This window comes from Pteronotus mesoamericanus, unplaced genomic scaffold (assembly GCF_021234165.1).
Source record: "Pteronotus mesoamericanus isolate MK-2021 breed Mesoamerican mustached bat unplaced genomic scaffold, CSHL_Meso_final scaffold_651, whole genome shotgun sequence".
NCBI lineage: Eukaryota > Metazoa > Chordata > Mammalia > Chiroptera > Mormoopidae > Pteronotus > Pteronotus mesoamericanus.
In genome coordinates, this window is record NW_026555325.1 from 38409864 (window position 1) to 38423460 (window position 13597).

Sequence of the window (13597 nt, forward strand, 5' to 3'; positions counted from 1 at the left end):
TATTTTTTTACATAAAATAACATAAGCATATATAAAATATTATAAGATTTTATTTATTCTCAAAGCATAAGACTGCTTATATAATTATTTTCTATTTACAAGGTGCCTTTACCTGATTACCTTAAATCCACACAACATACCTTTTTTATTTTTTTTTTACAAATGACATGACTAAAACTTTAAGCTAATTATTCAACTTCTTTAGCTTCAGTCACCTATCTATAAAATTAGGGTTGATAATTCTTATAGGTCACTTGAAATACTTAGTAAGATAATGTACATAGAGTGCCAATCATACACCTAACATACTGGTCAATATGTAGTAGCAACTAATTAATTATTACAATTGCTTTCCTAAATCACATTGGTAGCAAGTGACCAGGCTGATTGAATGTAGCCCATCCAACCAATTCTGTGCTCTTCTCATTTCTCTGTGCTTTTTTTGGCCCCATAAAACAGATGTTTATTAGGTGATGTGCAAATAAGAATTTAGGATTACAACTTACAAAGTTCTCCAACTTACCTGTAGACAGCAAGGATTTGTGAAAATCATACTTAGTACCCTTTTTTGTTTACTTCCTTTATCCCATGCTACATTTTTTATTGCTTCCTTCTATTTCTCTTCTTACTGGATGAAATTTAATTCAGAAATACATAACGGCCTGCTCTCTTTTAAATGGTTTTACCTGACAGGAGATGGGGTCGGCGCCCGCACGTGTCTGACCGGGGAAGGGGAGTGTCTTATTGGCGACGGGGACTGCTGTCGAGCCAACTGAGCTTTAGCAGTAATGGACGGTGGCGTGGGGGACCTCGACTTTGGCTTAGGAGGTATCCTGGGAGGTGCTTTATGTGGCAGCTGTTGCCCGGTGGCACCATCTATGACCATCTCAACTGTTGCAATAGATCTGGCGTCAAAGTGGGCTTCAATCTTCTGCAAAAGATAAAAACAAAGCCAACAATGAGGAGGAAGTTGGCGAAACGACAACCTAAAGGGCGGGAACCCTGACAATGTAGAAAAATACCTTTTCAATTCGGGTTTCTCTGGTTTCTGAAATCTGAGCAGTCGAAATAATTGTCTTTGTCTTTTTAGCGGGTACTACTTCTTCACCTGCAGGAAGGGAAAGGGAAATATTTAGGAGGGGGCACTTTGTCTCATTTTTAAAGGGGTTATGTTAATTCTGAGTACAAATTCCATAAGATTTTCTAGGTGTTCCAATGGAGGAAATGCAGAAAGTTTGGATTTTGTATGTCAATTAGGTTTAAAAATAGATAATGTTCATTATAAGATAAGAATTTACTTAGAACCATTCTTTTTTAAATTTCATTGTTTGCCAAACATAATGACAATTGAAATACTCTGTAGTTTCTAATGGGTTAATAACTACAGCTTTTTTTATTCATTCTGAGCTCCTGCTGAGAATCTCAGGGACTTCTCAAGGCCTCTGAGGAGAGGCAGGTGGCCCCATCCCCACTAAATCAGCCCTCTTCCCTTCTCCCTGTTCCTCAGCCTCCAGCACGTGCCTTGAACCAGTAATTCAGCAGTCGAAGTAGCTCTTCCAACGCTATTGGTGGCATTTACTGAATAGGTCCCGGAGTCTTCGGGGTATGCTTCTGAAATCAGTAAGCTGTAGAGGTCGCCTTCTTGTGAAATTTGAAAATCAGGGGAGCTCTGGATTTCGGCTCCATCCCGGTAGAACTTCACCACAGGTGTAGGGATTCCAGTCACTCTTACTTGGAGTCGCACTTGGCTTCCTTGTCTCACGGTCATGCTCTGCAGTCGTTGAACAAAGTTGGGTGGCGCTGTTTCTGCTGCAGAGGGAAGAGAAGAAAATCAGGACTGACAGCTGAGGTGCTCCCAAAAGGCTATTTTTAAACAATCACAGCTCTGAGTTTCCAAAACCAGTTGATGACTCGCTGAAGCAGACATCCTTGACTGTCCTTGAGCCCAGCTCACCCAGCAGATGACAGCAAGAATGAAGCCAGGGGATGGCAAAAGGCAATTCTGCCACCATATTTTATTATATTTGCTTTGTTTTGTTCAGCAGTTCTAGGCCATCACATTTAAATTTTTTTTTTTTTTTTTTTTTAGGACAAGGCTACATCTTCTTGCAACATTCCTAGAGAAACTTTCTGGCACTCCCTCCCAACCTTACATCTAGCACTATATTAACATGTTAAGGTAACTTTTCACATTTCATTAAGTTGCATTAAAATGAATTCCAATAGTTGGTTTGATGGGTACAATTGTGACTTATCAGATCATTAAATTTTCACTTAATTTTTAAAAAACCCTAAGTTGTCTCCAACTTGATCACTATTCAAATAACCCAAATATTTACTTGCATTTAAAATGATAGTCCAAATAATGACATGATTTAGTGTTAGTTCTGCTACGGAAAGGTGATTTTTTTGTTAATGATGTTGAGAGAAATTTTTATGCAATAAATGTCAAGGGCTGATGGGGTTAATTTTGATATGTTTTTGAATAGTAAACAATAGTAGATGCTGTCAATCCTGTGCATTTTCCATTTCTAAATTTTCTGGATATATATTAAAGTTCATGCTTCATGTGATCTGATGTGCCTTCTGTTTAGGTCAGTTATAGTCCTATAATTGAAAGTGCTAAGGGCATAGTTTACTGAATTAACATACATAACATTATGCAGCTCATGAAGGATATTGTTATGTAACGGGTAAAGTAATGCAACGTTCTGTGCATTGATGTCTTATCAGGAAGTAAAGGACAGAGAGAACGACAGTAGCCCTCAAAATTGGTCACAACTTTTCTGGGGAAACTGTGTCATCATGCATTTGAATAATAAACAAGCATTTGCCTTTATCTGTGCATGTTTACTGTGTAATATTTTCAGAAATTTAAAATGAAGATTATTAAACTTTATAGCCCAGAGCAGTATCTCTTAAGTGGGTGGTTTGTGGACCATTTGCATCTGAATCATCTAGGAGCTTGTTAGAAGTGTGAATTCCGAGAGATAAGCATATTTCATTTGTAGGCTTATAAACAAGGCTCCAAGCCTTTCTACTTGCTGAGAAACAGAATTTTTAATATTTCCTTAATATACTTCTGAGTGTTTAATACAGTATGTGTATAAAGGAACTGATTCTCAGCCACATTTGTGCTGTATTTTGAGAGGAAAATTAAATTCCACACGGCAAACAACTTTGCTGTCTGTCTGTTCGGCCTCCTCCGGTGGACTCTTCTCTAACTAGACTCCAGCGACAGGTACTTGTGCTCAGTAGCTCTTGTGGATCCCCTTGCCCCCAAGTCCTGGAGATACCCTCTGGAGGGGAGGGGTCAGAGGACAGGCAGGTCCCTTCCAGCCTACCTGTCACAAGAAGCTCAGCAGTACTAGTCGCTTGTCCAGATCCGTTGGTGGCTCTCAGGGAGTATCGTCCACTGTTGGCTTTAGTCACGGCGGGGATCGTCAGTCTAGCGCGGCCATCGCTAAAGGAGATCTGCACGCCGGGCAGAGTGGAAGTGGAAATCACCTGGCCATCCCGAAACCAGCTCACCTCAGGAACTGGGAAACCTGGAGCACAAAGACAATCCACCTTTATGTTTGAGTGGGCACTGCAGCGTCCTCTGCTGTGTCCTGCTGTGTTCACTGCCTTGCCCCAACCTATAAAAGCTCTCCAGAGTGCGATGCTATTTAATGACAGTGAAAACTTGACAGACGCAAACCTGTAAATCATTAGAAAACTCTGTGGATTCACGTGGAGGCCAATACCTTCATTTTACAGGGAGGAAACTGAGGCCAAAGAGACTCAATAGTTTTTCCAAGGTCCCTTGGCTATCAGTGGCACACAAAGGACGAGAACTTCCATCTCCTGCCCTCCCGCCAGGGCAATTTAATAGGCATCATTCAAATCAGGAAAGGGATTTATAAAAGAGAAGAGCCCAGGAAACTTTGAGATAAAAAGTGATTGTGTCCTTTTTGAAAACAAGTGAGGAGCTAAAGCACCAAGGGGATCTAAAAGTTCTGCTTAACTAGTACAAGAGGACCTGCTCATCTCTTTCCCTCTTCTGAGGTCACAGGAACAACGTCTTCTTGAACTCCCCTGCCTTTCACGTGTGCCATCAGCAAAAACACCATATTGTGGAGAGGCAGGTTCTCATACAAGAGATGAAGCCAACCTAGTCTTTCAGAACAACACGTACTGTTAGAGTTGCAGGTAGAAGAGCCAAATTCTCTCCACCCACCATAAACTGTGGAGCTAAGAATTGCATGGACATAGTTTGATATTTCAATTATATTAAAACTGTGCAGTCCGAAGTCATGAGGTAAATTCAGAGCACAAGTTATTTTGCATTGGCACAAAGGCTGGTGATGCATCCTTCAACTGAGGAGATGAGAAAGTTTATTTTGCTGTTCTTAACGTTAGCCAGTCTGCCACTGTGGACAAGGGAGTAGTTTATTGGACTAACTCATGGGTATCAAGTATTTTCAGTGGTGCTTTTCTGAGAATTTATGAGCACATTGTGTGAAAGAACAAGAAGCTATGAAGAAGCCAGATTCTACGACTTCACAATCAGGCAAAATTCCCACTGAAGCCATATGTGTTCTGCTTAATTCAGAAGTTACTGAGCCTTACAAGATAAATAATTGAATTATTTGGAAGTCTGTCAGAGTTTATCATGTATGAGAAGAATTAAATTGGTGTCTATATACATATAAAGTAGAAAATAATGATTATATATTTCTGCAATGTAAAACAAAGTATCATACAATTATGAGTAAGACAGGTACATAAAATAGAAAACAAAAGGAAAGAGGAAGGAAAAAGAAATCATTTTATATCTTTATTATAAGCTATAAAAAAAAAGCACAATGTATTTAGGGAGGTATATCAAGCATGATTTTCAATTAATCCATATAATTTTATATGACCAGTTATGATATTGCAATAGACAATACTGATTAAATAATTTTGAGATTATTTACAATACAGTTTGTAGATTGTACCCATTTTTTCACATATTATCATAAGTCATATGTTTTATGGAATTGTCCCTAAACTAAGCTATGAAAAAAAAGAACTTAAAAAAAAAATTCCAGGGTCATTGTTTGAGTCTCTTCAAAATATAAACAAGAGTAGCATATATTATTTTTGTTGTCATTTCAGTGATCAGAATATATTTTAATTCGTTAGACTCAATAACAATTGAAAATAAAAGAATAAAATAATTAGGAGTTAGCTCATCACTGAAAGTTCAGCTTTGGAGAAAAGTCAGCTGTATTTGTATGTAATTTTCTGTAAAAGACAACCGAGGCCCAGACACATAGGCTGGGGGGCCCCCTGCCGCCCATGGCCAGCAGCTCCGTGGCCAGCCCCACCAGGCTGGAGTTCTTGGCTTCTTGTCTGGCTCTGCAGCTGAATCAAAGACAGAATGGCCAAACCTGGTATATCTTAACAGCTAGATTTTGACATCAATTTTAATCCAATGCTAATGATTTTGCTTCATAGAGTTATAAATATGAACAAAACACTGTCAAGCCATTATATTGTCAGATTTTTGTCCGTACTCTATGAATGGTATATCCTTCCTTACAATGACCATTGCATAGTGTTGGATCAATTTTACAATGTGAAAAAGGCCTTAAACTTGACATCAAGACCTAAAGCAAAATACATTTATTTGGGAGGAGGCGAAGAAAAGAAAGTGGTCATGTGTGAGCTTACCACTAATGTGAGCCTCAAAGGTTGCAGTACTACCCTCCAGTACCACAACACTTTGTAACGGCTGCTTAAACGTCGGTGCTTGAGTCGTCATCTTTTCAGGCACTCTGAAAATGAAGAGAAAATAAATTAGACCGTCACAGCTAATGGCTGCTCTGGAGCTACTTTGTAGATGACAGAGACACATATTTTCCAAACAGATTGCTCCACAGATCACCTGTGGGCCTAACGTGATGGGCAGGCCTACTCCTTTGTGGCTTGAATTTGAACAGTCAGCCTCTGAGTTGACTGGAAGCCTAACATAATAGCGAGGGTAGGGGCATATGGGAAAAAATTTAGGCAGGCAGAGCAAGGAATGTACCCTAGTGGTCAGAGAGGGAAATTCAGGTTTGTCAAAGATGGGAAAGCTGGGTTAGAGTCCTTATAGTCTGATAAAAGCAAAGCTAGAGTAAGAGGGTAAGGGGTGAGTGGGTTGAGGGCAGTGAAGAATAATGAAAGAGATGTGTGGAAGTGTAAAACAAATCTTTGCATCAGTTCAATGTTTAAGAAACAATTGTTAAAATATATTTCTTTACTCTCACTATTTTTCACTCACTGTATTTATATTTATAAAATTGACATAGATCCAGGCATTTTTACTTTAAGTAATTCAGATGATTACTTAAATTATCAACAGAACTAGCAATGTAAACCTTGAATGTCTTTCCTTACGTGAAAAGCTTTGGCAAGTCTTATCAAAGTTGCAAACCTTTTGTAGAAAGCATATAGTGCTTTCTATCTCTTAATATTTCTTCATATGTAACTGCTCAATAAATGTTGCTACTGTTGAAGTAAATATTCAGGAAAATTTAAATTTAAGTGAGGAGGCCAAGTTTTATTATAGATCTGAAAGAAAAATACTGTTCTTTACTGTTAATAAGGAACAATGTGCAAACTCTGAAAAAAAAATGGAAGGCTGGTGTGAAATGTAGATTAAGCGAAAAGACCTGTGTTTTTATAACATAAATATTCAAAATCAAAGAAGGGAATGTGAAATTTGCAATTAGTCCTTTTGTTAAGTGGAAGGAAGTACTTTGTCTATCAGTTTCAGAGAGATTATGTGAAGAATTTTCTTATGCATGAATACCTTATTATCTAATGTGACTATTCCATTATTCTGATTTAAAAGCAGATTCTCAATTGTCACTTGCTTCATTACTTTTGTTATAGCATTCTCTGTTCACTAAAAGGTAACTTATTGTAATTTTTTACTTAGTTAAAAAGAAGACAAAACCAGAGTTCTCTGAGACAATAAAATTTATATTTGGAAAATTCAGATAATATCCAAAAGTTTTTTGTGAAACTTTTGTCAAGAACTCTTATTGTAGCATTTTATCTATAGGATGAGTAAGTTTTGCATCTAACTTTTTCTATTTACAAACTATTGCATCTTCTTAAAATAGCTGTATTATTTTACACCATTTATACATTTATAGTCCTTTGCAATTACTAATTTAATTCCAGGAAGATGGGAAATGAAAGTGTACTTAGAACTAATAAGCCTCTAAAACATTATTTCTTACCCTTCTTAGCATCAACATTTAGCTCATACCCTATAATTTGATTGTGAGTTGAATAAAAAATACATAATAAGATTCTAAGTAGTTAAGAAAAACAATTATATACCTTCCCCTTACCCCCAAATTTCTAAATATATTGCAATTAACTGGCCTAAATTGGTCTTTTATTCCTTTTGTCTAGGTAAAGTTTGTTGCTTTAGTGATTGCTCTTCAGAGGCCTTTGTCTAATTAGGGCAGAAGGTATGCATCTAAAATGTCAGGCTCCCAAAATAACCTCTCCAGCGATGACTGACAGCAGGCAAGTGTTCTGTCACTGTCCTGCGACTGATAGCTCAGCAGTTGATTCCCTTAAAAAGTCATCAGGGTGTAGCTGATACCACATGCATTTTATCAGAGCTATTCTTGGTGTGTCTCACTTTATCACTGAGTAATATAACCTTGAACATTTTCAACAGACAAAGAGAGTCTATAAAAGAAGCAAACGTTTTTATTACCATTTCGGACCACCTCAGCATTAACACTTTAAGAATGTTAGGTGCATTTAAGCAATGTGAATCACTGCATATGCTGATATGCTAACCAACGTATTCAACTCCGTGGAGAAAAATGTTCACATATTTTAAAACAGAAATTAACAAGCTGATTCAAATAATGGGTTGGTACCAGCAATGAGTAATTAGACAAACATCTCTACCTAGGCATTAGCTTACAAAGATAAGTGGGAACTGGAGACCAGGCAGAAGGGGACTCCACCATTAAAAAAAGAAAAGATGCCGCTCACCTGATTTCTCGAGAGTGCCCAAAAGAGTGGGACTAAGCCCAAGGTTGCTTCTGAAACGACGTCCTATCTAGAGTTGGTTTGTTGGACCATCTCTGACATGAATCGGTGAGCCTCTAAACTGCTTCTCTATGCAATCCCTACACCCGAGGCGAGGCTGGGAATGCACGACTGCTCAAGAGCCAGGGTCTGGCCCTGCCTTATATTTACCGGATCTGCTGACAGCCCCACATGCTTAGGGCAGGCCCTGGGTGATTGGCTCTCCCAGGGAAGCACGGCGGGAGAGGAACCTATTTGGTTGTGTCATATAGCACCTGTTCTTCTGATTGGCAGTGCTAAATTTAGCACCTCAGCAGGGGCTTGACCAAGGAAATAAGAACAGTATTTAAAGAATAACTGTGTTGGGGGTTAGAGAAGAGCATTTATCACCCATGCGAAAATCTGAGAACGCTGGCCTGAGGAGGATTTGTGACCAGAGAAGACTTGTGCTGTGGGCAGTCATAAAATAGCCCCCAACCTGAGGGCTTTGCCCTGTGAGTCAGGCCCCATTTCTGTTTTCTTTCCCCATAAACTAGCCAAATGGACCTGTCAATCATGACAACAGATGAGGGAATTTATCTCATGCATGAGACTTCACTTTCTTTGAAGAATCAGTGGCTGTAAACCTTAGAGCTGAAGAAAGCTCGTTTGTACTATCTACGTTCTCCAGAATCCACTTGTACTTTGGGGAGAGCTTTGCTAATATCAATGCGCTGAGCCTTTATACAGACCTGCAAGAGTTAATGTTGAGAGGCCAAATCTGAACTCTGCTAAGATATAGTCTATACAGTATAATGATTTCGTTTTTGTCAGATTTCATTTTTATGTCATTAATATTCATAAATACGCACCCACTGTTTCTTAATGAGTAGCCAAGTCTTACACTTAAATCATCCATAGGTTTTTCTTTTTTTAATGTTTATTTATTTATTTTTTTTCTGGGCACAAGAAGGCTGCTTTACTAATCTCTGGAGTTTGCTGTTACTAATGGAAAGTGGTTAGGAAATGATATAGTTGCTATTTTAAAACTGAATTTAATTTCAAGCAAGAGATACTTCAAATACAAAAGAACATACTAAAAGATCTTCATAATAGTTCAGCCAGAAGATTTTAAAACTTCACTGAAGGGGAAGAAACTTGTCTTGATAATGAAAAGAGACTTTTCTTAATAAAATACACTAAAATATTAAAATCTAAGTTAAGTTTATTTATGTCTGTAATAAAAATAGTCCCTGTTGTAGAACTCGGTAATGCATTAGATATTTCAACCTCCTGAGTATTTCATATTTTGCAATTATTTATATAATGATTAATTTATTAACATTTAACAGCTGAAATATACTAGACAACTGATGTAGTATGGTATGATTATGTAGACAAGATGACACCGTGTGTTTATTTAAACATTTGTATCCTTTACTTAAGTGTTCATTTTTGTATTGGCGGTATCATTCCTCTCCCTCACCTTGGCCCTGGAGTCTCTAACTGCCATAATCCCATTTGATTGCTTTATTATAAAACAGTTAGTTTTGCTCCAGCCAGTGTGTCTCAGTTGGTTGGGGCATCTTCCCGTAGACCAAAAGGTCGCAGGTTCAGTTCATGATCAGGGCACGTATCCAAGTTGTGGGTTTGTTCCCCAGTCAGGATGTTTACAAGAAGACCATGAAAAAAATGTCCTCAGGCAAGGATTAAAACAAATTAGTTTCATGCTATGATCTTAAAAATTATTCCCAATTAGAGACATGTTACAGGCAACCTGCCAGTCATAAAGCAAAACGTTTTGGGTGATCTTTCTGATTTGGGGTGTTCATCAGTTGGCTGTTTAAGTTTGTGCGTGCATGTGTGTTTATTTTTAGATTCATTTGATCTAATGTGAAACATATTAATGTCTTGTTACATTTCTTGGAACCAAAGTCAACCACTTTAATTCTTATGGGAACTAGAGGGAATGAGTAAATAGAATCTTGAAGCTTGTGTCATTGTGACCCAGTGCAATACAGAGAGCTCAAGAAGCAGGATAGGATGATAGACCATTATTATAGACATAAGGTCAAGTGTCTGTCCACCAGTGTTGCTTGTCTAGTCACTGTCCTTGGACATTTCTAGACTTTGCAGTATTGTCAAGATCCTTGTTTTTTGGCATTTACATTCTTATATGACATTCAGAGTTAAGGTGGAAAGGAAGAAAAGTAGAAGAAAGGGAGAGAGGAAAGGAGGGAGGGAGGAAGGGAGGAAGAATGAAGGGAAAGAGGGAGGGAACAGCTAATAAATAACTAATATACTATGGAAAACCATATTATTGGATTAGTAATCAGTAGTGAACAGTAAGTGATAACCTGGTAAGCATTAGTTTACAACAAAATATGCCGTAGTTGGAATATAGTAAGCTAGCACAGTGGAAACCAAATACTACTCAGATTTGGGGCATTTGCTGATGCAGTAAGATCTTAATTTACCGCCCTAACAGTGGGGAGGAGTCCCACAGATAATCCAAAACAGCTGATAATTCAAATATAATGCCTGCTTAGTTTTGGAATGCATAGCGTGATTCTCTTTTTGAGCATTACAGTCAAGGTAATTCAATAGTTATTAAGCATATGCTCAGTATTGAACACTGCAAAATTATGGTTTTGGAGTTTATCATCATTTATTGACTCAACAAATATCTGAGTGGTGACTTTTTACCAGGCATTGTGCTAGATGACGGCCAGACTGTGGTGACCAAGAAGACAGTTATGGTGCTCTCCATTTTTGAAGTTGTGGTGTACATAAAATTCTTATAAATTCTCAGTAACCTATGGCTGAGGCCTAGACCAGTATACGTGTAAAACGCAGGCAGTAACTCCAGCAGCGCAGTTGTCGTTGGCGTCAGGCTTTGTTTATACGACATAGAACCATTTACCAAAGGAATGACTTACTGGAGGCTATTTGAGAAATGGGTACTGTTTTTAAAGATAACCTAAAAGTCTTTTCTGAGAGAAAAGAGTACAAATTACATTATAATTTAGTAAAAAAAAAAAAAGTGTGTATTCTTACTGTGTTAAACACAGTTTGGACACTGGCATTATAGCAATGCAAACAGGAGACAGAAACCTTGGCACTCGAGGAGTTGGCGTTTTAGTAAGCTCAGTAATATCTAGTAATATAATGCCTGCAAAGTTCTGTCCACTTATAAAGTATCTTAAGGCTGAAATATAGGCTTGACAATGAGCTATTTTTACACAAAGAAGTAGAACAAATTCAGGAAATACACAGGGAAAATATGCTGACCCAAACAATCCATTCTAATGCATCACCTTCTGTGTTCCTTCAGTTATAAAAGCAAGCAAAGCCACACTGGAGAATAGGAGGCAAGAAAGTGCTGCTTAAAATTCAGATGTCCCTTTGTCCCTTTAGTTATAATCAGATAATAAGATCACATTACTTGATTTGTACAATAATTTACATATGTACTAATAGTCACTAGCACATTTAATGCCATATTAAATAGAAAAACCTGCTTTAGAGATGTATGATAGCAAAGTAAAAAATATCAAAAAGACCAAGGCTTGAATATATTGGTATATTCAATATATACCACTGACTTCAAGGGCACATGAAATTTTGCTCCTACCCTACATGGGCTCAGGTGACTCACTCCGAGTCTCAGTTGTCAGTTGTAAATTGGGGATGAGGATAGCCATATCAAAGGGTTATTGGCATGATTAAATGACAGAATGAACATGACAATGCCCAGGCTGGTGAGAATCTGGCATGTGGTGGGCATGTAGTATGTTTGCTGCTCGAAGCAGGACACAAGAGAAAATAATTCCTGTGCTTAATAATATTGATGTGATTATCTAACTACTCTGCTAAATATATCCAGATAGTGTTTTCTAAGAAATCTTTGAAAAGTCCAAAAGTGAGCTCATAGAAGCATGTGCTATCCTTCCTTGAAGGACCCCAAAGATGACGTGACGTTTATGTGTGGAATTAAAGCCGAGTCCAAGAATTCACTGCAATCTTAAAGAAGAAATAAGTTGGGTTTATGGAAATTCGGGACAGGAAACCAGAAACCAGATCAGATCCGACCACTAGCAGACACTCTCTGGAGGCGACATTGTTGTCAAATAATGTTTCACACCCAGTGAAGGGAGCAAGTCAGGCTCCTGTCACCCAGCAGCCACTGAGGCGCAGGGTCTCAGGGTTAAGGGCTCTTCCAAGGCCGAACGTGTGCTTGGGAGCTGAAAAGATAACTTCTGCTTTGAAATACAAAATGAAATCTTCCAAAAAGAAAAAGAATAGACATTTATCAAATGCCTACAAAATTAGACTCATCAACTAGTCCACTTGATGGGCCTATGTTAATGTTTGATATGGTAAGGAGTGGGCCCTCCCAAAGTAAGACAGCCTGTGTGAGAAAAAATTCTAAAAATGACCCTGAGGCAGCTCTACTGTCTCAGGAAACAAAGGTGAGTTCTGGAATATTTGAAAGACCCCTTGAGACTTAAATGGTCATTTATGTTCATATGGGATTCTGAAAATTTTGGGTCTGTTGAAGAGATCTGGCCTTTTCACCTCCGTGCTTCACCCCATCTATTTCAAATTCCTAGCCAAATACTGTCCCCGACCTCTCCTCAGCTCATTGTAAATACAGAATCCTTCCGAAGAAAGCTCTGGCGGAGAAGCAAAGGTGGGTAGTGCTGGATATTGTCTGGTTGCCCTCCATCCACTCCTCACTCCTTTCCATCTTGTTTTACGAGCCCAGGAGGCTGACCCTTGTCCCTTGTCCTCTAGCTTCTGATAAGGCTCAGCCCGTGGGAGGTGCTGGCAGGAAAATTTGGGGGGTATTTATTCCTCTGACTTCCTCCTTGCCTGGCTCTGGTTTGGCATTGTCCTCCCTCTCCTTGTAGCCATGCTCCTGCCAGGGTCGCTTTCCTACAGGTGCTCTCTTTGAATTTTGGAACTGTGTTTAGCTAGAAGTTGGCACGGCTATTCTCAGGGCTGTACGCCATCCCCCGTTAAGCCTCCTGAACCTGCCCACTCCTTGTAGGAGTTAGTCCCTTTAGAACAGGGCACAGCCAGGGAACGGGGCACAGCCAGGGGGATGTGTAATGGGGTCTAGAACTTGGGGTGTTCAAGAAAAATATAAGATGTTCTCTCACCCCACCCCCCAAGGCCGGTTGCTATGGGGGATGGGAGACCTGGAGCAGAGCCATGGAGAGTTACTTTGTGTATCAATTAACAGGCCAGCTTCCTACCTGACTTGGAGCAGGGCCATTGAAAGTCATTTTGCATGTCAATAACAGCAGAATAGCTTCATACCTCACATGGAAATACAGTTATTTTGCATCTCAACAAGCCTAACCAGGAAGGTTTGCATAGTCTTTAACCAGGAGGTAACTGAAAAAGAGGGAGATAGGGCCTGTGTGAGAGGCGATGGGACACAGACTCTGGGGCGCAATGTGAGGACCATGCAGGAAGGAAAGGGGAGAAAGGACTCTTGCTAGTGGGCCATGGGAAGGTGCCACATGGTTTTGGATTA

At 39.0% G+C, this 13597-nt stretch overlaps 1 protein-coding gene across 2 annotated transcripts in view; it reads right to left on the reverse strand.

Moving 5' to 3' along the window:
* Nucleotides 1-8229, reverse strand: part of TTN (titin) — a 269499-nt gene extending 261270 nt beyond the window's left edge. For both annotated transcript variants that reach the window (XM_054562536.1, XM_054562535.1), the window contains exons 1-6: nucleotides 8038-8229; nucleotides 5701-5804; nucleotides 3345-3548; nucleotides 1522-1809; nucleotides 1023-1108; nucleotides 687-931 (exon numbers count right to left, since the gene is read on the reverse strand). In XM_054562536.1, coding sequence (XP_054418511.1) covers nucleotides 687-931; nucleotides 1023-1108; nucleotides 1522-1809; nucleotides 3345-3548; nucleotides 5701-5791 — 914 coding nt within the window. In that variant the 5' untranslated portion in view covers nucleotides 5792-5804; nucleotides 8038-8229. The remainder of the gene's footprint in view (nucleotides 1-686; nucleotides 932-1022; nucleotides 1109-1521; nucleotides 1810-3344; nucleotides 3549-5700; nucleotides 5805-8037) is intronic.
* Between the last annotated feature and the right edge of the window lie 5368 nt (nucleotides 8230-13597).